The sequence below is a fragment of the Hippocampus comes genome, unplaced genomic scaffold (assembly GCF_001891065.2).
Source record: "Hippocampus comes isolate QL1 unplaced genomic scaffold, H_comes_QL1_v1.1 scaffold168, whole genome shotgun sequence".
In the NCBI taxonomy this organism is placed as follows: Eukaryota; Metazoa; Chordata; class Actinopteri; order Syngnathiformes; family Syngnathidae; genus Hippocampus; species Hippocampus comes.
In genome coordinates, this window is record NW_017805955.1 from 433,158 (window position 1) to 459,662 (window position 26,505).

At 45.6% G+C, this 26,505-nt stretch overlaps 3 protein-coding genes across 8 annotated transcripts in view; 2 read left to right on the top strand and 1 right to left on the bottom strand.

Annotated features, from left to right (window-relative positions):
* Positions 1–969: 969 nt before the first annotated feature.
* tmem62 (transmembrane protein 62) lies at positions 970–10,849 on the top strand. 3 transcript variants are annotated; one of them, XM_019890480.1, is made up of 13 exons: positions 970–1,634; positions 3,246–3,357; positions 3,452–3,589; positions 5,312–5,357; positions 5,457–5,598; positions 6,512–6,636; positions 6,710–6,832; positions 6,938–7,093; positions 7,179–7,338; positions 7,438–7,642; positions 7,713–7,811; positions 7,902–8,020; positions 8,110–10,849. In XM_019890480.1, exons 1-13 carry the CDS (start codon positions 1,461–1,463, stop codon positions 8,446–8,448), a joined length of 1,938 nt encoding a protein of 645 aa, XP_019746039.1. In that variant the 5' UTR covers positions 970–1,460; the 3' UTR covers positions 8,449–10,849. The 3 variants fall into 3 exon arrangements, with proteins under 3 accessions (XP_019746039.1, XP_019746040.1, XP_019746041.1); XM_019890481.1 differs by having other exon boundaries at positions 971–1,634; positions 7,716–7,811; XM_019890482.1 differs by lacking the exon at positions 970–1,634 and having other exon boundaries at positions 3,246–3,326.
* Positions 10,850–11,769: 920 nt separating this feature from the next.
* Positions 11,770–17,385, bottom strand: ptgr2 (prostaglandin reductase 2). Of its 4 annotated transcripts, none has more exons than XM_019890485.1 (8): positions 17,271–17,366; positions 14,898–15,016; positions 13,691–13,882; positions 13,414–13,610; positions 12,860–13,043; positions 12,218–12,427; positions 11,946–11,985; positions 11,770–11,866 (listed from the first exon to the last, which is right to left on the bottom strand). In XM_019890485.1, exons 2-8 carry the CDS (start codon positions 14,898–14,900, stop codon positions 11,802–11,804), a joined length of 891 nt encoding a protein of 296 aa, XP_019746044.1. In that variant the 5' UTR covers positions 14,901–15,016; positions 17,271–17,366; the 3' UTR covers positions 11,770–11,801. The 4 variants fall into 4 exon arrangements, with proteins under 4 accessions (XP_019746044.1, XP_019746045.1, XP_019746042.1 ...); XM_019890486.1 differs by lacking the exon at positions 17,271–17,366 and adding an exon at positions 15,857–15,994; XM_019890483.1 differs by lacking the exon at positions 17,271–17,366 and adding an exon at positions 15,099–15,850.
* Positions 17,386–17,469: 84 nt separating this feature from the next.
* The window catches only part of mideasb (mitotic deacetylase associated SANT domain protein b), a 20,386-nt gene continuing 11,350 nt past the window's right edge, over positions 17,470–26,505 (top strand). Inside the window, exons 1-3 of the mRNA XM_019890433.1 lie at positions 17,470–17,854; positions 23,761–25,258; positions 26,340–26,503. Of these exons, the coding sequence (XP_019745992.1) occupies positions 23,930–25,258; positions 26,340–26,503 (1,493 nt within the window). The 5' untranslated portion in view covers positions 17,470–17,854; positions 23,761–23,929. The remainder of the gene's footprint in view (positions 17,855–23,760; positions 25,259–26,339; positions 26,504–26,505) is intronic.

Here is a 26,505-nt window from a genome sequence, read left to right on the forward strand (position 1 = left end):
GCACGTGCTCTGTTCTATTTACGATAATAATAGTTAAAAAAAGATTCAAACGTGTGATTACCGAAAATCTGCAAGAACGTTAATTTATTTGAAACATGTTCAATATGGCGGTGGAAAAGGCGAAGATGGTTTCGTTTCGAGAATATGCCTCACTTGCCTTGAAGAATAACTGTCAGCCGCTTTGCTGACTGAATTTCAGTACATTAGACCCCCGACCCTCGACTGCCCCTCCTGTGCGGCGTTTGCACCTTCTCCCCGTGTCTGCGTGGGTTTTCTCCGGGTACTGCGGTCTCTTCCCACATTCCAAAAACATGCATGGCAGGCTGATTGGGAAATTTAGAGTCTAAATTGTCCCTAAGTGTGATCATGAGTGCGAATGGTTGTTCGTCTGTGTGTGCCCTGCGATTGGCTGGCAATCAATTCATTGTATACCCCGCCTACTGCCCAAAGACAGTTGAGATAAGCACCAGCGCGCCCGGGGCCCTAGTAAGGATAAAGCAGTTCAGATAATGAATGGATGAATATCTAAGGCGGGGCTCAACGAACCAAATTACAGCCCGTGTTGCCATGGAAACAGCCTATGAAACATCCCATCTTTTGTTCCTCCAAGTGACGAATGTAGCTAAAGTAGGGTTGGGACGGTGTTGCGAAAAGATTTCGCGATTTCGACGTTCTCGCGATAATGCTGCCAACGAGAATTCAGAGAAATCTTCTGGCATAGTTGTCTAGGACCGGCTGATTTGCCAAATGAAACACTGCCCTCTGCTGTCAACCTTTTGTGGGTGAATCCGGGAGCTTCTTTATGTTTCTTTTCAAGATTTGTGATTGCGGAATGTGGAGCCAAAGGGGGGCGACCCCCGAGTTAACATGTCTCGAGAATGAATGACTAATAGGAGTGAAAAGAGCTGCAGTATGTCTGCTTAGAACATAACAATATTCTGCATGTGATTAATAATCAACTTTTCTTGTGAATTTACATCTCTCTGGTTTCTGTGGAGCAAACAAAAATCAAATAAACATTGATTTTTTTTAATCATCCGAATGAATCATCAATATGTCCGCTGCTCCTCTTGGATCACATGACAATGACGTCATTTCTTCCAGCCGGGTCCGTGCCCTGTTGGTGTTAGCTGACAGGCGGCTAACCAAACAAGCTAACGGCAATTTAGCTAATTCGAGCTAAACTACTTCCTCCTTCCTCATCCGGCAGCAGCCACTCCGAGCCAGCTGGCGAAAGGACCGGGTGCCCCGATGCGTTTCCCGCGAGGAGGATGGCGGCCGCACGAACGCTCTGAGACTCCACCGCCTCCTCACCACTTAGTCCACCATTATGTGTTAATTTGTTTTACGCTGGCGTCCTATGAGTTAGGCGTGACAAGACGGTAGCCAGAGGTTCTTGTACCGTGCGGGGCCGACGACGGCAGCGAGACCTCACCACCCTCTCTCGCTACGGCCGGAGGATGCTGAAGCTTTTCGGCGCCCTGGTTCTCGTCGGACTGGCCCTGGCGTGCCTCACCTCCTGGGTGCTGGACAGCTATGACACGGCTTGGCACCCGAAACGGAGTTTACGAGACCGGGGAACCTTTCCCCCGTTTCCCGGGGACCACCTGGATAACATATTCTGGTTTGTACAGGTGGGATTCTTTTTTTCTTAATTTATATATGACACACACACACGCGCACGCACACACATTTGCTTGGTTTTAATCTACACATGCATCCAGTTTGAGGTTCAGTCAACCGGCCTTTACTGAGCCAAAACCACATTATTTGACTTAAAAAAAAGATTATGGAACACAACCAAAGAAAAGACGTCATAAAAAGTATTACACATTGTAGCCCCGATTATTCGCGGATTTTTATTTGGGGGGGGGGTTGTTGAAACCACCTGCAATTCATATAATTGTTCCCCATTGAAATTAATTAAAATATTATTACACGTTAATCCATTCTAGCCGCCAAGTTAAGGACAATATTTTCAATGTCTTCTTTTTATTACAAATGAACTCTACTTTATTAAAATATAGTATTTTATGACACATAGTCATGGCGGAATTAAATAGAATGTGAAGAATTAAATACTTTTTGTTTGTCTTTCAATTCAATGGACATTTGTGCTGCACCTTCTGTCTTGCCATTTGGGGGCAGTATAGTATGGATAAACATGAAGAGTCACGGAGGTTCTTTTTTGTGTTTTGTTTTTTTTTTGTTTGTTTAAAATGTATACTTTTGTGTATTGTTAAAGTATCTGCATGTGCTGCTCGGCCATTTGTGTTCAAAAAACATAACACAGCCATAAAGATACGACGTGCTACTCATTAGCCCATCTCTGGTATTTCCCATTACTTGCTAGAGAATTCAAAGATTGAACTTTGAATTGTTAACTAATTGAATCTGCTAAACGCTGCGTTTTGTGAAAAGTTGCGTTCACTGCCACCTGACAGCCCTTGTATCTCAAGTTTGCTCAAATAAATCCTTGGGCAAACTAAACCATGAGACATATCTTGAAAATCCTGTCAGTCGTGGTCACTCGTATCTTCATGCACCAGCGTATGTCGAGATGAGTTGAAGAGTTTTTTTATTTTTAAATATAAGTCATGGCTTGTCGCCACCTTGTGGCAACAGTAGGCAATAGAAAGTGTTTTAGTTTTGGGAACCTGCAAAGTTATTTTCAGAAAAAAATAGCCTCTTTTCTGAGGCACTCTAGGATGCACCAAGATGGCGACCAACTCCACATTGGATGGTCAGAGACAAGTTATGAACCTTGAAACTGGGAGGCAGACGTGCTAACTGCTCGGTCACCGTGCTGCCCACGACCGACTGCAATAAGTCTATTTCACTCTCCCAAGTCGTTGTGGCTGAGCTACATGAATGAGTGACATAAACGGGTCAGTGAGTGCAGAAGTGTGTCATTGTCAGAGGACATGTTGGTCGACTTTGCCCTCTTGTGCAACAACAACAACAACAAAAATGCCCGTAGTCAAGACTCGTTCTTATGTCATTTCCAGCTCCATGGAGGTCATGGATCTTTTTCGCTACCCTTAAAAAAACCAGAAAAAAGAACCAATTTTCTTTTTCTCTTTTGGTATTCAGCTTTACAGTTAACACGTTTGTTGTTGTCATGGCCTCTACGTCTCTGCAGTCTACCTTTTAGTGGTGCCCCCCCCCAAAAAAATACAAGGCCGAAAGGAAAACTCAAATCAATTTGGTCAACTTCAGCTTGACTGATGCCACGTCTTCTCCAGGTGTCCGACATCCATATCAGCCGATTTCACGACCCGAGACGGATTCCCGACTTTGAAAAGTTCTGCACCAACACCATCGAGGTGATCAAGCCGTCACTCGTGCTTGTGACAGGTATCGGGGAAAAAAAAAAACAAAACAAAACATCTGACCGTCAATTTAAATGGAAGGATGGAGTCTAATGTTGAAATCTTATCATTCCGGTCAGGCGACCTGACCGACGCCAAGACGGAGAGCAAGGTGGGCTCTCTCCAGCATGAAGTGGAGTGGCAGGCGTACCACAACATCCTCAAGAAGTCTGGCGTGATGGAGCGCACGCGGTGGATCGACATCCGGGGAAATCACGGTAATGGATTGCTGTCATCGTAACAATTTTTACTTCGGCTGATCGATTTTGAAAAAGATTCGAATTCCAATTTTCTTGTCTTCCCTTCCATATTACCATAGCGATTTATTATGCAATTTATTTATTTCTTTATTACTGTCAAGGTCTTCTTCCCATGCATTTTTTAAACAAACACAAGCAATAAATTAAATGACACGAATAGCGGTACCGAGAACTAAGCGGAGGCTCAGAGGGGATCGAGGCTTTCCCGTTGGTGGTCCCTCTCTTCGCAATAACCTCCCGCTGAACGTTCGGCAAGCCCCCCCCCCCCTCGCTGCCCATCTTCAGAACTCGTTTTAAAACTCATTTTTATTCTTTGGCTTTTGACTCGCCACGAGACTAGATTTTTAGCTTGACTGTTTTTGTGCTTTCTACTGTTTGTCTCCTTTAAAATTTCCCAACAGCTAATTTGGACATGTGGAAGTGCTGCGTTTTTAGCCCCAAGACAGGAAAGGGTTGAGTTCCCCCCGTTGTCTCGTGCTCTGTGCGCTCTTCTTGAAAATGAAACCAGATCCCACGCACAAATGAGGAAGGGACATCCTGTCCTGTTAGACCTCAATTAGGGTTGATATCTTTGCTGTAATGTGAGCTCGTCTCATTTGTCGGATGAAACAAGTCTCATCGACCGCAATCTTTTTTTATCATCAGTGTTTTGATCAAGTCCTCAGAGGGAAATGCTCCCTCCATTTATGAAGCAATATGTTGCGTATTATAACAGTGTGGTGTTTTTGTTTTTTCTGTCTGTTCGGCATCCTCCACGAATCACGAAGTAGCCGACGACTTGGGTAATTAAACAGATGGCTACAAAAACAAATGGTTAGCCGAGCAGCATAGCCGCTTCATCATATTTGCATGTTTTTGGAAAACAAAAACTTAATTATTAGCAAAATCAGTGGTATATTTTATGGATTTGGAAGTAACTTAAAAATAACTTTGGAAATTACGCTAATCACATAATGAAATATACATTTCAGTGAATTTTTGCAATAGTTCAGACTTGGTGGAGTTCTTTGATCGCTAAAAGCAAATGATACGTTGTTTTTTTTTTTCCTTTTTTAAAGATTTTGGGGGTATTCTTAATGAGGTGGGCTGCAACAAACGACTCACAATTTTTTTGTTTTAATTAACGTACATATATGTTGCCCATATTTATAAATATTGCTTTTTGTTTTATTCTCCAGGAACCCCCCCCAACCTGCTGATGAGACATTAAAATCAGCAGGTCTGCAAAAAAACAACAAAAAAAACCCACAAAAATATTGACAATTTTCTTCTTTTAGGTTGTTTTAAATACTTATTTATATGTAATTTTGAAACTTTTTTTGCAAATACATGTCTTTTTATCTATCAATCAATCTATCTATCTATTTTTTTTTTTTAAGCACTTCTAAAATGTACAGGAATTATTTGTCTACGGTTTTCTTGAGAAAACAAGAGGGGTGCAATTTTGTTCTTAATGAGTTGGGGCAAGTGCGACATGAAACTTTTTTTGCAAATACATGTCTTTTTATCGATCAATCAATCTATCTATCTATTCATTTATTTTTTTAAGCACTTCTAAAATGTACAGGAATTATTTGTCTACGGTTTTCTTGAGAAAACAAGAGGGGTGCAATTTTGTTCTTAATGAGTTGGGGCAAGTGCGACAATGACTCTGTAAATGTTTGTCTTCTTTTTGTCCAGATGCCTTCAACATCATGTCACTGGACAGTGTCAACAACTATTACCGGTTGGTATAAGTATCATTTGATGCCCAAAGAAAAGTGCGCAACGCGCTTGTGAAGAAATGGCACGTTCAACGTCAGATGTGATCTTCTGCGCTCTTTAGGAAATACTCGGCCAATCAGAAGGTGGGCTCCTTCCATTACGTGCACGCCACGCCCTTCGGAAACTACTCCTTCGTGTGCGCCGATGCCACACTGACGCCGGGACCCAAGAGGCCGTACAATTTCTTCGGGATTCTCAATCAGGTGCGGCGCAGCAGACGGCCACGTTAAATACGGCAGCCGTTGCATCAAATCGTTTTCATTTAAGTTTCTTTTTTTATTTTACGTTTGTTTTCATTTTGATTGAATTTACGAGTGACAAATCACACCCATTCCCAGATTACTCAACAGGCCAGGCTCCGCCTTTTTCAAGCCACGCCCACATTCCAAGCAAGGTTATTCTACATTCAAATTGGAAAAGAAACGTTTTGTGTTTATTTTGAATTCTTTTTTTTTTCCGCTATGGTTGTACATCCGTAGCTACAGAAGAAAGAAAGTCAAACAGTAGTTTACATGGCTACACAACCCTTAGTGACCCTTTTTTTAAAATCTTGCACTTAACAAGTCCTCCATATTAAAAAAAAAATTAACTAAAATAATTTTTAAAGAAAATAACAGCTAATAAACTTGTTTCTGAAATTTAATGAAAAGTAACTGATTTGAGAAATCAAAATGAATGCTACACAACCCTTAGTGACCTTTTTTTAAAATCTGGCACTTAACAAGTCCTCCATATTAAAAAAAATTAACTAAAATGAATCATTTTTAAAGAAAATAACAGCTAACAAACTTGTTTCTGAAAAATAATGAAAAGTAACTGATTTGAGAAATCAAAATGAAGAATCTAAAAGGTTCCAACACTGATTCAGAGTCGGTATTGAATGTGGGGATGGCATCGCCAAGTGGACAGAAAGCGGACCTACGCCTCACGTGTATATTTTGTATTGGCAAGCTCAGTATTTTATTTCTCTCCATTTATATAGACACAGTGATTTTTGCTAACTGAGGGATAAACCGGGGCCTACTTTACTTGGTTTATTCATCGATACGCTCAAGTGAGCCACAATGGTATTTATTTGTACTGTTAAACTAACGAACTAAGTTGATGTTGCCTCAGACTCAGATGGACATGCTGGACACGTTCAGAGCCGAGAGTCTGAAAAGCAACCAGTCAATCTGGTTCGGCCACTACACCACCTCCACTATCGTGTCGCCGTCTCCGGGCGTGCGGGAGCTGATGAGGTGAGCGGCCATTTTGGAGCGCCTCTTCTTGACAAGTTCGCCATCTTGGCTCAATGCTTTCTCCTGCGTTTAGATCGGCCGTGGCCTACCTGTGCGGCCACCTGCACACGCTTGGCGGCCTGATGCCCGTCCTGCATAGTCGGCATCCTCACGGCACGCTGGAACTGGAGCTGGGCGACTGGATGGACAATCGCAGGTAAGTGCCGTCATCTCTCAGTTGCCAGATGAGATTGAGCATCGCCATTCATAGGAAAAGACATCCCCCGATGCAACGGAAGTAAGTACCGTTATCGCCACCCAGGTACCGGGTTCTGGCCTTTGACCACGACCTGCTGAGTTTCTCCGACTTGAGGTTTGAAAAGTGGCCGGCGGTGGTCATCACCAACCCCAAGGATGCGCAGTACATGCATCCGGACCTGGAGCCGTTGGACCGAATCCGGAGGTCCACGCACATCAGGTCGGCTCTTCTGCGTCATCTTTTATAAATGTACCGTGTCTCTTCTAAAGATCATTTGATGGTGACGCCTTACGTCTCTGAACAGGGTTCTCGCCTTCTCTGAGGCTACCATCACGGTGGTGCGTGTCATTGTGGACGGCGAGGCGCTGGGTGAATGCCACCCTGCTGGCGGGCCCCTGTACGTGCTGCCCTGGGACCCGTTGCGTTACCTCACCGGGCTACACACCATCCGAGTCGAGGTGGAGGTCAGTCAACGTGGCACCGGCGTCGTGAAGTGTGAAGATAACCATAGAGGGGGAAATTGCGAATATTTGTCCTTTTTTTTTCTTCTTTGGTTAATTCAGGACTCATTGGGCCGCAGCAGTGCGCGGGAGCAGCATTTCTCACTGGCCAGGGACGGCGTGACCCCGAGCTTCGGGTTTGCGCAGTCCTTCATCCTGCTAACGGATCACTACGTGGTGGGCCGGGCGATTTTCGCCATCACCATGCTGCTCAACGTGGGCTTGCTGTTGTCCTTCAGGTTCATGCGCCACTTCCCGCTTGGTCGAGGTGAGAGCGCACCGCTTGCCGCCGTGTCATGAAGTGCGACACGTGCGCCTGATTCAATGTACGCCGTTAGCAGGGTGGTCCTCGCAAGCTTGCATGTCGCTGCGGCTGGTTAGTAAGGTGGACCACTTCTTCTACTCCCTGCTGCTCTTCAACCTGTGCACGGCTTTAGGTGAGACGGCCCACTTTTGTTGATCGTTGGCCGCTTTCTGCGCGGCGGCTAACGTTCCAATGCTGACGTGGTTGCGCTTCCCTCCCACAGGGCCGTGGTTCATCGGCGAGCTGATTGACGGCCACAGCGGCGCCTGCTTTGCCTTTGGGGTGTTTGTCAACGGACACTTCCTGGAGGGCAGCCTTACTTACGTGGTGGGCGTCATTCAGGTGAGCTGGGATTCCAACCCTCCCATGGAAGAATTCATCGGAAGATTTGTTTTTTTTTTCTCATTTTCTTTCTTCCCCCCGCCTCCCAGCTGTTATTCTTCAACATGCCGCTCACCTTGTACCTGTGCTGGAGCCTCCACCTGCGTTGCCGCGGCAACACCTTCCGCTCGCTGCTGCTGCGCCCGGGCTGCCGCTGGCGGTGCCTGGCGGTGCACCTGCTCATGCTGCTGCTGCTGGCCTGGCAGGCGCACTCGTGCTACTTCCTGCTGGAGACGTACGGCCTTTTGGCCTTCCTGCTGTCGCCCGTGCGCACGTGGGCGCTGGGACTGGGCCTGGTGCTGGTCTACCGCGCTTGGACCTGCCCCATGCCCTCCTGGAGCTCGGTGGCAGGCGGCGGCAACGGCAAGAGCGTCTCGCCGTCCTCCTGACAGTAAAATACCACTCTCGCCGCAATCACCGTTCACCTCTGTATTATTTACTGCATTATGCATGTTTTTCAAGTGTAACGCACCGACGAGCACATTCCTGTGCTGTTAGTGTACACCCAGTGGTTCTCAAACTAGGGTCTCTGGAATCTGGGTCGCTGGGGGTTCTGCAAAATACAATGGTGCCAAGGGATACAAGTTGAATCCATTCCGTTTTTTTCTAAATCATGGAAAATAGAACTCTATAATATACTTCAAAACAGAATGATAGAATCAAAACTTGTGGTTAAATAGAATGTAAAAAAATTGAAACAGTTTGTGCTTCCTGATTGAATGCAATTCATTTCCTTGTGCTGCTCCCTCTGATGCGCACGCCTTGGCCTCCGGGTCGTACAAAACGAAGAAGAGTCGCTCCTTACTCGCAGTGACTCAATTAGCTTCAATATGATTCGCCGTCTTTCGCAGAAGATGAAGAATGTATCTTTGGACATTGTGGCAACTGATGCTCATCATTAGCCCGTTTATGGCGTTTTCCATTATGTGATGACACCCCCCCAAATAAACCCTTCTTTAGTTAACGCCCTTATGTGCGGTTTGGCATTCACAAATTCATCTCTTTGTAAATTTTGGGAAGGGGGACCTTAAAAAAAAAAAAAACCTTACCCATTTGCTTTTTTTTGTGAAATGAATTTGTTAGCCTGATAGTATGACATGTTTTCCCCTTGAAAAGAAGCAACTTTTTCATGATGGCAGTCAAGGTTCAATTACCGTTCGGATATTGAGGTGATCATTGGAGAAAAAAAAATTGTCCCCTGTAATGAGGCCCTGGATTGAAAATAGTTTGAGAAGCGCTTGGTGTACACGAGTGGATAAAAAAAAGAAAAAATAGAGACGGTCACCCATGAGCTGCTGTGATTTGTTTACTTCTGCACTTTGTTTTTCAAAGTGTTGCCTTCTCGTCGCCACTGCCAAAGGACTTCAAATAACAACTGCAACCACTTCCTGTCAGATTATGTCGACTCAAAAACGTTGCCAGTATTTCCAAAAGACGTTACAAACTAGATTTTCTGACGTTTTTATGAAAAAGGGAAGAATCTCAATTGTCTTCGGGATTGCGAGGAATCTACGTAGAACGTATGTTATGTTCTTCAATTTCATGCATTTATTGAAGATGAAATTGTCTTCAGTAAAATAATAATAATAATAATAATGAATTATTCAGTGATATGTAAAAATCGCCCATTAGGTGAATTTTAATTCAAAACTAAATTGGCTTGAAAAAAAAAAAAGATTTTGAATTCAGTACAGACTGAATTTCCTGATATTTTTACAAAAATCTACATCAATTGTCTTCATGTGTTCACTCAAAACAGATGTGACCCAAAAAAATAGGTATGTTCGATTCAACCAAAAGCAACATTTTCATAAATGTTTACAAGAACAGGCTTTACACCTTCGCTCAAGACTCCCAAGTTCTGGTTAATGGTTTCAAAAATGTCTCAGACAAAACCACAAACACAATTTTTTTTTAAACGCAAAAGCTCACAGTCTACACACTAACGATATTTGTTTGCCGTTTGTATCATACTTTCCCGTAAGTGTAGTACGGCCCTCAACAGACCAACTGACGTCCGCTCGTGGTGTGTTCAATGGCGCTCGGCGGAAGCGCTTCTTCCGACGTTTTGCTATCATATCAGCACTGAGCTGTTGGGATTCTCAGGAACGCGAGTGTTAGGACGCACACACAATCAAATCTCACGTAGTATTTCAGGACTTTTTTTTTTTTTTTTTTTTATTCCGCAGTAGCTCCGAACAAAAATATCACAACATCCCTAGAAAATCAACGTGTGGTGGCTTTAAATTGTGACAAAAATAAAAAGTGAATGTGATATAGCTGTGAAATGAACCTCTATGCCATTTTTATTTTGATTTATGATAATATGGTGTGATCTCCCCTCAGTACCACCATTTCACCGCGGTGGGTAAAAGGCATCCCGTTTTGCAAAGAAACAAGTACCCACCAAAGGTGAAGGCATCATTTACGAGTTATACTGTGTGATTTTCCCCTCAGCCGCCCCCATTTCTCTGCCACCGGCATTCGATATTAGGCCCTGCAACTTGCAAAAAAGAAAGGCAGCATTTTTTAAAATTACAATCTATAAAATGCTATTCCCCTCCGCATCTCCATTTCACTGCAGATGTAGAAAAAAAAATCAACACAAGGCCTCCTTTTTTTGTGTGTTTTCCCCGGCCCTCCCATTTCACTGCATCTGGCACTGAAAACAAAAAAGTACCTTGAGAATGTGAAGACCCCATTTGTGAATTATTGATAATTTGATGCAATTCCCTTCAGCACCACCCTTTTCACTGTGTCCGGTACTGGAATCAAACAAACAAAAACAAAAAAAAGAGAGCACCGACAAAGGCTCATTTATGAATTAATTGAACTTAACGTGTATCTTGGAGCAATTTCTATAACCATTAGACTTACACAATAAGTCTAATACGGGATGACTGCCGACTATCTGCGTTGATACGACGGGTGTACCTAATGAAACGTCCTGTGTGACATGTAACTGAGCAATCTTGCACTTCCTGTATTTCACAATCCCATTTATAAGCACTTGTATTTCACAATGCAGTTTATATGCGCGCGCGTCTCAGTGTCAAACGAAGAGTTTATGGGCGCCCACTGATGACATCATCATCACGCGGCTGTGAGTGTCTGTACCACAGGGCTGGATGAATGAATGCACTATCAAGAGACCCCTCGCGGCTGAAGCCAGAGGGCAGCCATCTTACGTTGCCACTGCTACTATTTTTTTTTTTTTTTTTTTTTTAGCTGGATCTCTTGTATGGCGTTACGAGAGCCTTTCAGAGTGTGACTTGACATACTGATGTGGGAGAATTTTAAATTCCATTCTTCCCAAGGAATTGTGCTTGTAGCGCTTTTCCCAGACTTATTGGCACAACTGCCTGCTATACACAGTGGCCTATTTGTCACCGAGACAGAAAATAACATGAAAACGCCGAGGAGCAATCAATGCATTCGAGCTAGGCAAGCTTAGCGATTGGCAACGTAAAATGGCTGCCGGTGGCTCTCCTCCTCCCGACGGAGAGTCAGCGGCTTTGGTAGTCCATCCATGTGTAATAAGTCCGTGCTCTCTACTGTATCGTGGATGTCACGTGACCACATACATCCATTTGTAACATTCACACGCAAAAAATGAATGAGGAGGGTGTTCTGAATGAAAAGGGGAGCAACCACTTTTTTTGTATGAATAGTTTATAGTGCTGTGGATTAAAAAAAAAAAAGTTCAATACAGTTGTTGTCACGAGTGTTATTTATTGCTTAGTCAGTGGGAGATCTTGACGATTTGCTTGCCGAGGTTTCCCCCTTTCATCATGGAGCAGAAGGCAACTGCGAGCGGGGAAAAAGGAGTATGAAAAAAAAAAAATTCCAATTTCGAATACATCATGAAAGGACGGAAAACGCATACCTCCCATGTTTTCGATGCCGTTCTCAATTGTTTCTAGCACCTTGGGGGAAAAAATGGATGATGGATGAGAATGTATGGATGACCTTTAAGTCACAGGTGTCACACTCAAGGCCCGGGAGCCAGATCTGGCCCACTACATCATTTTATGTGGCCCGCGAAAGCAAATCAAACATGTCAACTTCAATGATGCTTGTTAAAATCTCTTTAAGAAAATTTAAAATTCTCATATGTAAAGAAATATAGGACTTAAATTTGGTCATTTTCCAACTCACCTTGAGTTGTCCGGAGGTGACCAAGCTGCCCAGTTCACAAAGGGCGTCTTGGGCTTGGCTCATGTAGTTGAGTACCATGAACCTTTCTCTGGTGATGTTCTTCCTGCGCAGGTTCTCCTGTGTTTCCTGACTAAGGGGCGGCGGGTACGGCACATCCTTGTTGTACTGGGAGATCTGACCGCACAGGATCACGTGGCCGCCCTCGTTCATCTGAGGGCGAATGAGACAAGCGGCGAACTGCTCAGTTGGGACGCATTCAGCGTTTATGCAAAATATATGTCAAGGTCACTGACGACTGACTACTAAACTGTCTTCCATGTCTATAAAAAAAAACATCAGGTTCAATTTTCGTTAACGTTTGCAAAAGATAGAGGCAAGTTAGCTTTTGTAAACATTGAACAGTGTGAAAGTATGTTTTTCGTAAGTGCTGGAACGTGATGTACGTTATTGCAAACACTGAAGAAAATTGACAGTTGCCAATAAATTTCGAGTACGCTTTTCCGAAACTTAAAAAATACAAAAGTAGTAAAGTGTACATTTTTCTTGAAACCAAGGAAACAATTGAATTTTAGCCATAAACTTGGCTCGCTCTAATTTGTCAGAAATTTCCACACACAAACAAACCCGCAATAGCATCACTACCTGCGCAATGACAGCGTCACTGACGTCTCCTCCCACGTTGTCAAAGTAGACGTCGATGCCGTCGGGGCAGTTTTCTCGCAGCCCCGCGGTGACATCCTGCAGCCGGTAGTTGATGGCCCCGGAAAAGCCCAACCGTTCCACCAGTGCCTTGCACTTGTCCTCGGAACCGCAGATCCCGACCACCCTGAAGAAGCAGTCCCATCTTATTGTTTGTCATCGATGAACCTGACGCACGTTTTTCGGAACCATACTTCAAACTGTTGAAACTTGATGAACTTAACGTATGCTGTCTCGTAAAAGTTGAAGATAATTGATGACAATACAATTAACTTCATGCAGGTTTTCCGTAAACTTAAAAACTGTGTCGCTTGTAGTTCATTGACGAGTTTCAATGTGTACAAAAATATGTATGTCAAGTTCACGGACGATAAATTCTCGTCAGTATTTATGAAATTCATGAGGGAGTTGTAAACAATGCTGTTTATATATATAAAAAAAAAAAACGCACAACCGTTTAGTCATCAATGAACTTGAAGTACGTTTTTGATCAACACCTGGAGCAACCGTCCAATCGTCCGATCTGTCCAGCCACAGAGCCGCAGGCCCCGGCGGCGCCGCTGACCACCAGCGTCTGATTCGCTCCTCGGATCACGTGACCCTTCTCTCTCATGCCCAACAGCGCCGTGAGGCCCGTCATGCCTACCGCCCCGAGGAAGTAGGAAAGGTGGCCGTCCACCAGTGACGGATTCACCTAGATTGAGGAAGAACAATGATAAGCGTCATAATTGAGAGTCATATTACTCATAAAATTAATATGTTGATCGTTTCAACCTTCTGTAGGATGCTTCCTTTCACCACAGCGTGGGTCTGCCAGGGCCAAGTGAAGGAGGTGACCACGTCCCCCTCTCGATAGGCGTCGTGGCGGCTGGACTGGACCACGCCGACCCCGCCGCCGTCCACGCTTTCCGACAGCTTCCACGGCGTCAGATATTCCGCACCGCTGTCTTCATTCATCCTGCATCTCTGTGTGGTTTAGGCTACATGTTAAATCAGCGCCCTGCTTTGATGTCATAAGCAGGCACAATTCGGAAGGGCTGGCCCCCAAACAACTTTTTCTGAAATAGTCCGGTAATTCAACAGTGACTTGGACACTCCAGACAGCCAACTACAGTGGAACCTCAGGTTACAAATTTAATTCATTCAGTGACTCATTTGCAAACCAAGGCAATGTTTCCCATTGACGTGAATGTAAATGCAAACAACCTGTTCCTGCTCAAAATCTTTTTTTAAATTGCTCTTGGCTGAAAGAAATGCTGTACAATATAGGAATACGTGAAAGTACAATTCATTTTGAACAAATAATACAGCGAGTTCTCTCGTGTATCACATGCAACATCTTAAGCCTTTTTGCAGACTGTAGTGTTTAAGTTCACCATGGTTACATTAAAGCTAGCCGGAATTTGGCCCCCACAACCCATAATGCAAGTCGACTTTGGCTACAACGAGCTAAAAAATGGCTGCCCATACCTCACAAAGCAACACGGCTTTCACGCTGCATTATAGGATAACCATGCTGCATTCATGTAGCAGCCATTTTTCTGCTAGCAGTATCCATAGTTTATTTGTTTGTTTTTGTTTGTTTGTTGACTGAACATAAAAACATATACAGTAATAAATTGACAGAAAGTAAGGTAAGTAAAATAGTAAAAAGGAAAGAGAAATCAGTCATCATACAGTGAAGGTAACCAACGTTGTTTGGTCACGCAGTATAATAAATTAATCAGAATAAAATGAGCTGTCGGACTGACCATGGCCAAGGCCGGTCTTTGTAATTGAAGAGATACATCAGACCCCGTCTAGTTTCCCTGAAGCAAATATTTGAATAAATAAACAGTCGTGGTTTGGAAGCACATACCTCGAGTCAAAACTTTACAGCATGTGGCTATTGAATTGCTTTTGCAACATAAATGGGCACCATGACGCCAATGAAACCATGCAATTATACATTTCCCAGCTTATAAACGTGTGTGTTCAGTACCATGTAAGGGTCAACTGAAAGGTAAAGGGTCCGAACGAGCACTTCCTCCTCTTCCAAACCAGGTGCGAGAGTTGTCTCCTCTAGGCGGAAATTTCCAGGATCTGGCACCCGATTTGACCCTCGAAACACATTTAACAAATAAATATTATGTCCACCAGTAAATTGAACGTTTCCGTAAATAAAAGACAAAGTGTAAAGAACCTGGTCTGGAGTTGAGGACTACTTTCTTCACCAGCATCCTTGACAAACATAAACCAAAAAGCCACACTGAATCTGCGTCCTCGCACAAAGTTCAAAGTGAGATGATAACCCCCTCGGACATCCGGTTTCACTGGCGTTGACTCCATGCCTGTTAATACCGTTTTAATCGGCACTTTGAAAAAGAATTAATCGCTTGAAACCAACGAGAAGTCTCGTAATTGTCACAACGTTAATATCAAGACAATATCACTGACATTTCTTCGGGCGTTTTTTTTTTGTTTTTTTTTGACAGGGAGGGGGGGGGGGAGTACGACGGCAATCTGCAGCAGGGTGTTAACCGTCTTGTAATTTGTTCATCTTCGTACGCAAGGGACGTCGTCCCACACCAGTAACTGCTCGGCCAGCATCAGCAAGTCAGCCCAATATCGATGTTTGTCGGCTGTCTTTCATCGTTTCACCAACGTTACTCATCCAAAAACAAATTCTGTGTGCGTAGATTTAATAGCTACCGAGTTGATACAATGTGTGACTTTTATAACCGTATGCATCGACGCTCCGTTGTCACATGAAAGATGCAACGCTCGCTCAGTAACTTTGACGGAGAAGTGAGTGACGCCTTGTGGAGGAATTTGTCATGGCAGGTTCCATTTTAGCAGCTTTAAAACATTGTGGAGTCTTGCTGGGCAAAGTCATGGAAGAGGCCACACAAACCAAGTGTAAGTACTGCGTGTTTTTGAAGTGTTTTTGTTTTTTTTTACCCGACTAAGAGCTGCTAGCCTCAAGTGAGCGGCCGAAAGTACCCCTCTACGCGCATGCGCAGTGACACACAAACACTGACAAAATATCAAGTGACGTCTTGTGGAAGAATTTATCACGACACATTACAGCTGAACCACTCGATCACCGGGCCACGCTTTTGTATTTTTAGTTTTTTTTTTCTTTTCTTTTTTTTTTTTAATTGAAGTTGTTTCATGACCATTGGCCACTAGACTCCAATGACCGACCAAAATGTCCATCCATTTTCAATAATGTAGAACAACATTGAAATTCAAACAAATTAGTAACTAAAATATAATTGTATAATTCATAAGGCCGACTCGTTCCATTGCTGTGTCCAAATTTGTAGGCTGCGTCCTCCAAAGGCCGAAATTGTAGGCCACATGATGTAACTTCCTGTGCGACTCAACTGCACGTCAGGGTCTAAAATTTGTGGCCTTTGAATCTCTCCTTCAAATGTGGCCTTCATTTCCATGGAGATGGGCCCTGAGCGATGGCTGTTCGTAGCCACCATTACTCTGCTCTTCTTCTATGCTGCTCTTTTTCTACACTTCAATGTCTCTTTGACCAGCCGGCACTTCATGCATGCTAACGACGGCCTAGTGCAAGGCAGTTAGTTAATTTTGCAAAGGGGCCACACGAACAAACGGAATGCTCTTGCCGAGGGCCAAGACAACACGCTACCCTCAATTTTGTCTGGATTATTTTGACTGTATTTCAAAAAAGTATCTTGTCATTTCATTAAATTGGTGCGTGTGCACATAATGCATGTATTGTTATGATTCGGAAATTAAAAAAATAAAATTGTAAACTTTCATTCAGATGACATCTTCACACTTTAAAAATGATAACATGAATTTTCTGCACCTAGCGCCAACTCACATTAGCGTTCCCCATCAGGACTTCCAAATATATAACCAAGTGGGAAGTACAACATTCTTAAGAGTGATGCTTTAGATTATGCTCAATACATCCAGTCAATCAAACTCTAGATTTGCGTATAGTATCATTGGCCAAATCTTTTCAGCCATCTTCCCTTCACGGTGCATAAAATTGCAATGCGGCCAACATTAGGACAACTGTTATCATTGTTTGTTTTTGTTTTTGCTATTCTCTTTTTGGGAAAAATAGTTTCCAGCTTCGAAGGGCCAGAAAAGTCACTAAATAAGTAAAAACGTCACTGTTACTTATACTACTGTCCACACTTACGCACATAAAAGTACAATTTTCAAAATAAAAGCACCCCATATTTTCCATTTTAATTTGACTCCACTGTGGGGGCCAGACTGAGACGCTGGGTGGGCCTAATGTGGCCCCCGAGCCGCACTTTGCAGAGCACTGGAGGTGCACGCCTTTTTGTAGCTCAAATAAACCTGTCCAAATGTTTTAACCTACCGCCATGATGGTATTACGGTGCAAAAAGTGAAGCTTCACGACCACATTCCCTCTCTCTAGTCTGTGTGAGTCCTGCATGTGTGTCGGAATTTCCCGTAAGGCCTTTTGTGAGCTTGCCTGCCCGGTAAATGGATTTGTCACGCCGGAAGCGTCCTAATAAGGGCAGCGGAAAACAAAGGGGGCGGGACGAAGAGGCTAGTCACGAGACAAGCAGCCAGTCAAAACGATAGTGGCGGTAGCCGGGTGTTGTTTTTTGTTTTCTCCTCGTCTTAATAGTGATTACGACTCATGCAATCGTCCACGCAATCATGTGCAACAGCGACTTTAGCACGTCAGGTTAGCAGTGTTGTTTACCCACCAGCGACTCGGAACTCCGCCTCTTGTAAGCGCTGAGAGGACGAGGAGGAGGAGGTGGAGAGGGGGGTTGGGGGGCAGGGCAGAGGAGTGAGGTCAGCAGCCGCCTAGCATGAGTCAATCTCGGGCAAAGCAACGCAGCAGTCATCGCCGCCTCGGGTCTGCACGGCGCGGACGGACCGAGCGTCACCGTCGTCGTCCGCAGCGCGACCTTTCGTAACGTTAAACACGTAAGTGCGACGAGCCGTCTCCGTTTGTGTGTGTGCGTGCGTGCGCGGTGTCCATCTTCGTCGGCTTGGAAGTTGTGCACATGTGACAGTCGCCTTGTTGACAATCGCATTGTTTTGGTTGGCTCTTGTCGATGGATAATCCCCCACCGCTATCCTCACCTCCCTCCCGTTTTTTTTTTTTTTTTTTGTTGTTGTGACCACAACATTGAGATGGGGGGGGGGGGGCGCACGTTCTCTGCAGATCACGGGTGCAAAGTAAGGTCTTCTGCCAACGGATTAGGGCGACGAACGTTACCCGTCGTTTATTTTCGGTGCTCCCCTGCGTCTTTTTTTTTCATGTATTTGTTTGGCACGGTGGACAGCTGGTTAGCACGACTGCGTCACAGTTCTGAGGTTGCAATCTGCAGTTTCCCGTGTGGAGTTTTTGCGTGTTCTCGCCTCGTTCCCTCCCACTCCGTGTGACCTGGCGACCAGTCCTGGGTTTACCTCTGGTCTCGCACGGAAGTCATTTGCCAGTAGCTCAGCCAAGACTTTACTTAGGGTAAGCGTTAAGAATCGATCGATTTATTTTATTTTATTTTTTAATTGCTGCAGCGGCTAGCAAATCTGCCACGGGTCAGAGGTTCTGTGTCCGAATCTGGCCTTCCTGTGTTTAGTTTGCATGTTCTCCCCGTGCTTGCGCGGGTTTTCTATGTGTACTCAATCAATCAAGGTCCGACATTAACAGTGGCCTGAAGGCCCGGCGCCCCCCCGAAGTTTACTAATGCTGGCCCGATCGGGCCACCAGTACAAATGTCAAAAATACAGGTGATGAAATTATTGCATTCTTGTTTTATGGATGCACATATTTAACATTTTATGTTTGATCTACTTAAATCGCGCACATTAGATTGCACCCATTCAGTGACATGCTATGCGCAATCCACTCGGGTGCATTTTTGCTAAAAGAGTTAACACAGTTCACTATTTAATCCCCAGGTAGGCCTACATATGTGATGATAGATTTTGTTAAGTATTACTTCAAATCATCATATCTATATATTGTGGATATTTATTAATTTTTTTTTTTGCGTAGCTGCCTTGATTGACTGTACAGTACTCGTGGCATGCATTTTGGCCCCTGAGACGAGACATCTCACTGTCTCATCCACATGTACGATAGGGCAACACATATAATGATGCATTTTGTTACGTATTGTTTTAAATCAGTGGCGGTTTTTGGCAGGATTGCCACAGGTGTAACCCAAGCCGGCTGGAAAATGCTCCTCCCGCTCACCCTCAACCCAAATGAGGATGTGCACTACAGAAAATGGATGGATGTTTGGCAAGCTTGTGCAAGGTTGCATGCACCCCCCCCCCATCCTCCTCCACGCTCGCTCTCTTTTTCTTTCCACCTTCAGCTGAAGATTTTGCTGCTCAAAGGCTTTGATGTGTGCAAGATCGCAGCATGGCTCTCTGCGTGCGCGGAGGCTGCCTTGACACTGCACGCTTCAAGCGACATAGTTCGGATGTGGGTCGGACATGAGTCATGGCAACTCGAGATGGAAAGATAGGAGAATTTCGCATTGCGCCCGTTGCGATTGAAAGGATCATGTTTGAGTTTCGCATGTAACGTGTAATCTAGCATCGCAGTCATGTGGCTAGCGGCTTGAATCCGGCCTTCGGCCTTTGCATATTTCTCCCTGTGCTTGTGCGGGTTTTCTGAAACATGATTATTAGTTTAAGAGAAGTCACTAAATTGCTTGCTCTTGTTTTTCATGTAATGATTTTTTTTTTCAGATGAAATGCACCACAATAAAAGACCATACTAATGTCAGATAAAATATTTGGGGATAAAAGCAAGCATGTGTTGATTTCATCCTATTTATTTGGGATTTTTTTGTAATGACCCAGTCCCGCCAGTATCCGAAAGCTACATGATGGCCTGACACAACTGTCCAAGGGCCATGGGGCCACCGTTAATGTCGGACCCTGCTTGAGTTTGACACCAGCGGGTTTTAGGGGGTTACTCCCTTCAAGACTCCTGTTGACCAGCTGAAATGCATTTTGGTGATTGACTAAAAATCAGTCCAATATTTCCCACTTGATGATCTCCTTTGTTGTTTAGCAGGTTTTTGTTCAATTTGTTTGTGTGCAGCTACCAATGTTTGATGTTCATTTGCTAACTCGTAGTTGGGTGGTGTGAGGATTTTCTACCACGACGGCATTTCACGCCTATACCTATTTGACACACTTAACCTGCTTTCATCGGCTGAGAAAAATAACTTGTTTATTTGCCGGTTGTGTTTATTTTATCCTTCATCCCATTTATTGTTTTTTTCTGATTTTTGAATAGGAGAAAAAAAATGTGCATTCATCAATATCGGCTGGTATGAAATGATTAGCTTGTGCGAACATTTTCACCCCGGCGTGTACCGCACACCTCTTGCACCACTCCGCCGGGATCGGCTCCGGTTCAGCGGGAATCCGAATGACGCAGAGCGCTAAAATGCCTTGGCAGAGGTTTCCTGGGATGTGAACATCACACGGCATTGCAGTCTCGGGGAACGCCGAGTGCGGAAGGAGTATGCGGTCGCTTTCGGGCCCCCCGCCCCGAGCGAGCGAGCGAGCTAGCGTGCAGGATCCCGACAGCTGCAGCGAGTCTATTTTAAGGAGCCCCTCGCTGGGGAAAGGGTGACAATTGCCAGGCACTTTGTAAGATTTGTCTAAAGGGTGGCCTTTTTGCTTCGGCCGCGCTGGCTACTCCAAAATTGAACATTTATTAGGAACTGGACAGCAAATGTTTGGAGTTACACTTTGTTATTTATGATGGATAAAGTTGTGTGTGTGTGTGTGTGTGGGGGGGGGGGTTAAGGATTGCTTGGTGTGTAAAAAATAAAAAATATATATATAAATAATGTAATTTGCTTTTTCTAGAAGCAAAGCAAATGAAGTTGCTTAAAATTTGGGAATTTGATTTTCGCGATTTAAAAAAAAAAAAGGGATAGAGTAGAAAGAGAAGTTAAGCGCTGCTTTGTACAGTGAAACAAAACTAAAATAAATGAATGCAGGGGAGTGTGCAGCTTTGCGTTTGCTGAGCGATAGCGATACTTTGTGCCGATTTTGAAAGTGTTGCTGGAATGAATAAGCGTGTAACAGGTGTGTGTGTTTACATTTTTGCATTTGCCCGGTCAAATGAGATTGTAGATTTGAACTTGTACTCAAGTTCCATTTCCTGCTCTGAGTTTATCGGCACACTTTCACTTTTCGTCGCCACCGGTGGACTTCTGTGGTACAGATGCGAGTTTTAGTTGAATCGTTTTTTTTAATTTTTTTTTTCTTAATACCACAAATGCTTGACAAGTTGGCACCATTGCCAAAGTCTGCTCAGAAAACCTGGACATACAAGTGTGTGGTCTATTTTTTTTTTTTTTTTTAATATTCGTGACTGGGGTTGCCATGACGATTTGGAATCCTTACAGACCGTCAGTCCTCGCTGGACCATTGGACTTTTTGACTTGACTTCGTTGTTGATCACGACTTACACTTTCATGGGCCCTTTCTTTATGAGTCTTGGTGGTTAAAGGGGATGAAGCCCACCCCTCCCCAGTGAGTCACACTGTGGTTTAACGGCCGCATTTGCTCTTCTGAATTAGCTGCAGGCGGGAAAATGAAATACAGGGTTGTTCAGGACCCCGTGTCATGACACAAAACGCACTGCCAAAGCAACAAAAGAGGTTGGTTATGTAAGTGGTGTCTCCTCTTACGTTGCTCCACAGAGAATCGTCGCCCGGCGCCGGCAGGCGTGATCGAATGTGATCTATAAAATTGTTTGTTCGATTATTGTTCAAGTGAGTGTCAACAGAGAAACAAAATGATTGCACAATATTTATGTTATGTATTACACATGAAATTTGACATTCAGGTACAGATTTTAGCAAGAGTCATGCAAGTTGACATGCTTGATTTGCTTCCATATTAGTTCATGGGACTTATAGATATATATTTTTTTTGCCTCTTGTAGCACAAGACGAACATATAAAACCAAAACAGTGATGGATGAGAAATCTGTTTTTCTTTTTTTTTTAATTCATTTTGTGATCTGGATTCATTTATTGTTTGTGTTTACTAAAGGAAACGTGGCATTTCCTTCCACTGCTACACGGATGACTGTCAGCTCTCTGTCCCGCTGAGCAAAAAAGACACTTTCTCATCGAGGCCACTTTTATCCTGTCTGGAGGAAATCAAGACCTGAATTTCAATGAAAAGAAGACAGAAGTGCCGGTGTTTGGGCCCCAGCGGCCCTTGTACATCCCGTCCTGTAAACTTGGGCCCCCCTGGCGCCTTATCTTAAGCCAAGAGTCTCGAACTTGAGTCTTAAACTGGACAGTGATTTGAAATTGGGCCGGCAAAGTGGTGCCGTTGTCCAATCCAGTTTCTTTCATCTGAGGGAGCTGGCTCCTTTCTCAAGAGCACTTTGAAACAAGTCATTCACAAATTCGTCACATCCCGGCTGGATTACTGCAATGGCACTTGACTTTGGAGCCAACCAATCCTCCACGAAGCGTCTCCAGTTGGTCCAGAATACTGCTGCTCGCCTCTTGACTGGTACTCGTAAAAAGGAGTTCTTTTCAAGATCCTATGATTTGTTTTCAAATCTTGAAATGACTCAGCAAGAGACTCGATTTTTAGTTTGACTGTTTTTTTGTGCTTTCTATTGTCTTTGTTATTAATTTCTTGTTTTATTGTATGAATTAGTTTTGCTGCACGTCCAGCAATTCTTCAGCGGTGGTTGTTTACAAGTGCTTCAGAAATACCGTTGAGTCGAGGGTTTGTTAAATAAATAGGCTGGAAGAGGACCATGAACACGTTTTTATTAGTTCTCAGGGCGCGTTTGAGGTGTTTTTGTTTGAGGTGCTTGAATTGTTGTTCATGACTCATCGTTTAGTGGGAATTGTAGCAGTTGTAGTCTCCCCGCCATGGGATGCCTTACACTCGTTGTCATCGTTGTTTTGGGGCGGTTTGCAGCAGACAGTACGACATGTTCTGAAAGCAAGCTGGTATTGTTGAAATCTGATCGTTTTTTTGTTGAATGGGCAACATGGTGCCCTTGCGGGCTTCGGCTGTCAACTCGAGCCTTCCCGCGTAGAGTTCTGATGTGGCTTTTCTGCCGAGACTCTGGCTTCCTCTCACATTCCCAAAACGTGCAAACAAATGAACACGCTCGGGTGTCTGTAAGTGTGAATGGAAATGGTAATGCTCTTTTTTTTTTTTTGGCTGGGGTTACCTAATGAATACAAATGAATGCAGGGCTGTTTTTGGCACGCACGAATCGTCGGTGGTGTAATTAATGGCGTGTCTCTTCATCAAGTCTTAAAATTTCCAGAAAGTATTGATTAACCCTCCCAATCCCCGGGTTCCAATAACAAGGTCGGGCTCTGTTTGGACAGAACCGCACGGTGTCATGTGACTAATGACACGCCCCCCCCCCCCCCGCCCCCACCCATTCGGCTCCATATTCGCACACCCGAAGCTGAGCTTCCTTCTATTGTTTTTCTGCGGAGGAAAGCAAACGGCAGGTTTTTGCAACAAACGAGCGCGGTTGTGGCAACAAATACAGTGCAGCTCAACTTCTGGTTAACGCTCAGTTTTGCAATTTGCCCAAAATGGCTGCTTCAATCCAAAGCGACACGGCCACTCAATTTAGTGTCAAAACATGTCGGAAGCTGTTCCTTTTCCAACTTTCCCGAGGGCGCTACTCACTCAGTCGTGCCCGTGACCCGTAAATTATATTCACGTTAACCCCCCCACCCCAACCCAGCCAAAGAAGAGTCCAAGGGGGCCTAACTGGTGACTAGCTAACTGCTGCTCTTGCACTTTACTAAAACACATTTGATGAGATCTGCCTCGTTTTTTTCTTCTCACAGGTTGTCACCCATGAATGAGGAAGGAAAGAAAAAAAAATCGGACAAGGAAGAGGAAGATAACTTGATGTCGATGCAGTTCTACTCCTCTTCGGTCTTGTACTTATGCGACTGCGTCACGGCAAAGAACAATTAGAGTGACTCGAAGGTTTTCCCCGACGCCGGATTTTTCATGCTGACCATGAGCGTGCCGGCCCAGCAGAAACCTGGCGCAGCAAAACGAACGGGCAAACGCATCACCTTTTTTTCCGATCCCACCGGAGCCATGAAGGAGACCGCTCAGCACGCCGAAGCGTCCTACTACATCCAGGGCGGCGGCGGCGGCGAACCCGGGAAAACGGAGGTGGCGAGTGGCGCGGCGGCCAATCCGGAGGGCCATCGCGTGTACCTCAACTCGGTTATCTTCAGCCCCGACAAGGGCGACCAGAACAGGGGTCACTATCAGCAGACGCTGCCTATGAAGTGGCCCCACCAGGAGTCCGGTCAGCCGCAGCCGAGAACTGCCACTTGGACCCCCGTGGCCAACTGGGGACAGAACTTTGTCAACTACTTGAGTGACTCCAGGAACCAGACGGCCTTCATAAAACAAGAAACCGGAGACAAGGCCGGAGACAAACAACCGCCCGTCCACGACCCCACGGCGGACTTATACCGAGACGCTGTGAAGTCAAGGGGTCTCGATTGGGACCAGCAGCAGCAGCAGCAGTCCCAGGCTTTTCAGGAGACCCTGAAACCCGGGGCGCTGAACCCCCAGCCCAACAGCGCGTCCCACCCGGTGGGCAGCTCGGTCTTGCAGCCCTTTCAGTTGGCGTTCGGGCAGCCCCGGCAGCACCTGCCCCCCTACTACCAAAGCTTCCAAGGCAACGCCAGGTTACCCAACCCGCCCAACTACTCTGTGCAGGCCAAGCTGCCCCAGCAGGCGCCGCAGCTACAGCGGCAGAACCTCATCCAGCAACAACTTCAACAGCAGCAGCAGCAGCAGCAGCAGCAGATCATTCGTCGCAGGCAACAGCATCAACAGCTCCAAATGCAACATCAGCAGTTGCAACAACAAAGCCAGCATGTGCTCGACTACTACCCGCCGAACGTGCACTCCCACCCGCAGTTCGTACACTCCCAGGAGCCATCGTTGGCGGCCGCCCCGCCCCAAATCCAGGAGCCGCTCATCCAGGACATCACCCCGGAACCGCAATCGTTAGACCCGCCGTCCCTTCCCTCGGTTCTGCCGGAGCCCTCGTCGGAGACGCAGAACCTCCGCAGGTCGCGGCGCCTCTCCAAGGAAGGCGGGGCGCCGTCGGACGACAACACCTTCCCGGGCGACCCGGCCATGCGGGGCCCTCAGAACGGGACGCGCGGCGGTGACGCCGACGTCCTGGCCGCCCCGACGGGGGTCATCCAGAGCACGCCGCGGCGGAAGCGCCGCGTGTCGCAGGAAGTCAACTTGGAAACTCTGGCGCAGAAGGCTTCCGAGATGGAGACGCTGCCGTCGCAGGACGTCAAGGTACGGCTCCTGACTTTCTTATTGTTCTGAATGCTAACCGTCGGCCTGCTAAAATGGAAGCGATTCATCGGCGCGAAGGATTATTCCCCCTTCCCGATCGCCGATTTTGGTTTTTGTGTGTTTGTTTTCCAATGGGCAGTTGAAAAGTTGTTTATTTTATTTTTATTAAGTACATAAATTGAGCTTGTTGGAGAAAAATGGACCAGAGGATCCCTTTAAATCAGTGGTGTCCACACTACAGCCCGGGGGCCATTTGCGGACCGCCATCCATTTTTCAGTGGCCCGCGACATGACCCAAAAAAAAAAAAAAAATTTGCTATTTGACCTGGGCCACAAGGTTAGTTAAAAAAGAGGTGAAGGCCAGAGCCAAGATCGAACCCACGACCTCCGCACCGTGAGGTCGGCGCGCTAAACACTGCCCCACCGGGCCGCCGTCTGAAAAGAGAGAAATGGATAAACAAACCTGCGATTGTTATGTTTCAATCACCACAGATAGACTCCCGTCGCGGCCAGTATCATGTAGAGTCATGCGCGATGATTGCGCAACAAGTTGCTCAACAACAACTGAGTCAGTGGAACTCACCGTGGCCTACATTTGCCCGCTGACATCTCGTACAAACCGTCTGTTTGGTTGCATGCCTGCGCCGCCCCCCCCACCACCTCCATCAAAGAAGAGAGACTCCAGCCCGGCCTCAACCCTCACCCGCCCTCCCCTCTTCCCACTCCAGCGCACGCAAACACACTCACGCACTCTCTTCGTGCAGCACTCAGCATAAATATCTCTCCGCCAAGCCGCGCTCTGGGGTATTTGCTGGGGTTTTCCACCGGCGAGCGACAGTCACTTTACATTTTGCAACACTGCTGGCAAAAGTGATATCGGTAAACCCCAATCTCTTTGGAGACTCCAAGCAAATCTATTAACTCTCCTGTGAACATTTAAACCGAGAAGTAAAACGAATAAAAACTTCAATGAGGCACTTAAAAAAATACACCAACTGACCTGCTTTCAAAACAAATTAAAAGTAACTGAATTATAACAACAAGTCAAAATTCCTACCGTCCTCTCTCTGCTGTTGACCAGGAGCCGCACAGGTCCTGGGGTCCCTCCCAGCCGGGCGGCCCCAGCATGAAGCGGCCGCGAGACGACGGCCTGCTCCCGCTCGTCATCCCCGTGTCGGTGCCGGTGCGCCGGCTGGAGCTTTCCTCGTGCGGCGACCGCGCCGGCGCGGCGCCGGCCTGCGGCTGGC

Coding starts and splice junctions, on each gene's coding strand:
- tmem62 (XM_019890480.1), top strand. CDS start 1,461: ATGCTGAAGCTTTTCGGCGCCCTGGTTCTCGTCGGACTGGCCCTGGCG. Junction 7,339..7,437: donor CCATCCGAGTCGAGGTGGAG/GTCAGTCAACGT, acceptor TGGTTAATTCAG/GACTCATTGGGCCGCAGCAG. Junction 7,643..7,712: donor CCACTTCCCGCTTGGTCGAG/GTGAGAGCGCAC, acceptor GTACGCCGTTAG/CAGGGTGGTCCTCGCAAGCT.
- ptgr2 (XM_019890483.1), bottom strand. CDS start 15,135: ATGCTGGTGAAGAAAGTAGTCCTCAACTCCAGACCAG. Junction 12,428..12,859: donor GTGACGCTGTCATTGCGCAG/GTAGTGATGCTA, acceptor ATTCGCCCTCAG/ATGAACGAGGGCGGCCACGT. Junction 11,986..12,217: donor TCACCTCCGGACAACTCAAG/GTGAGTTGGAAA, acceptor TTTTCCCCCAAG/GTGCTAGAAACAATTGAGAA.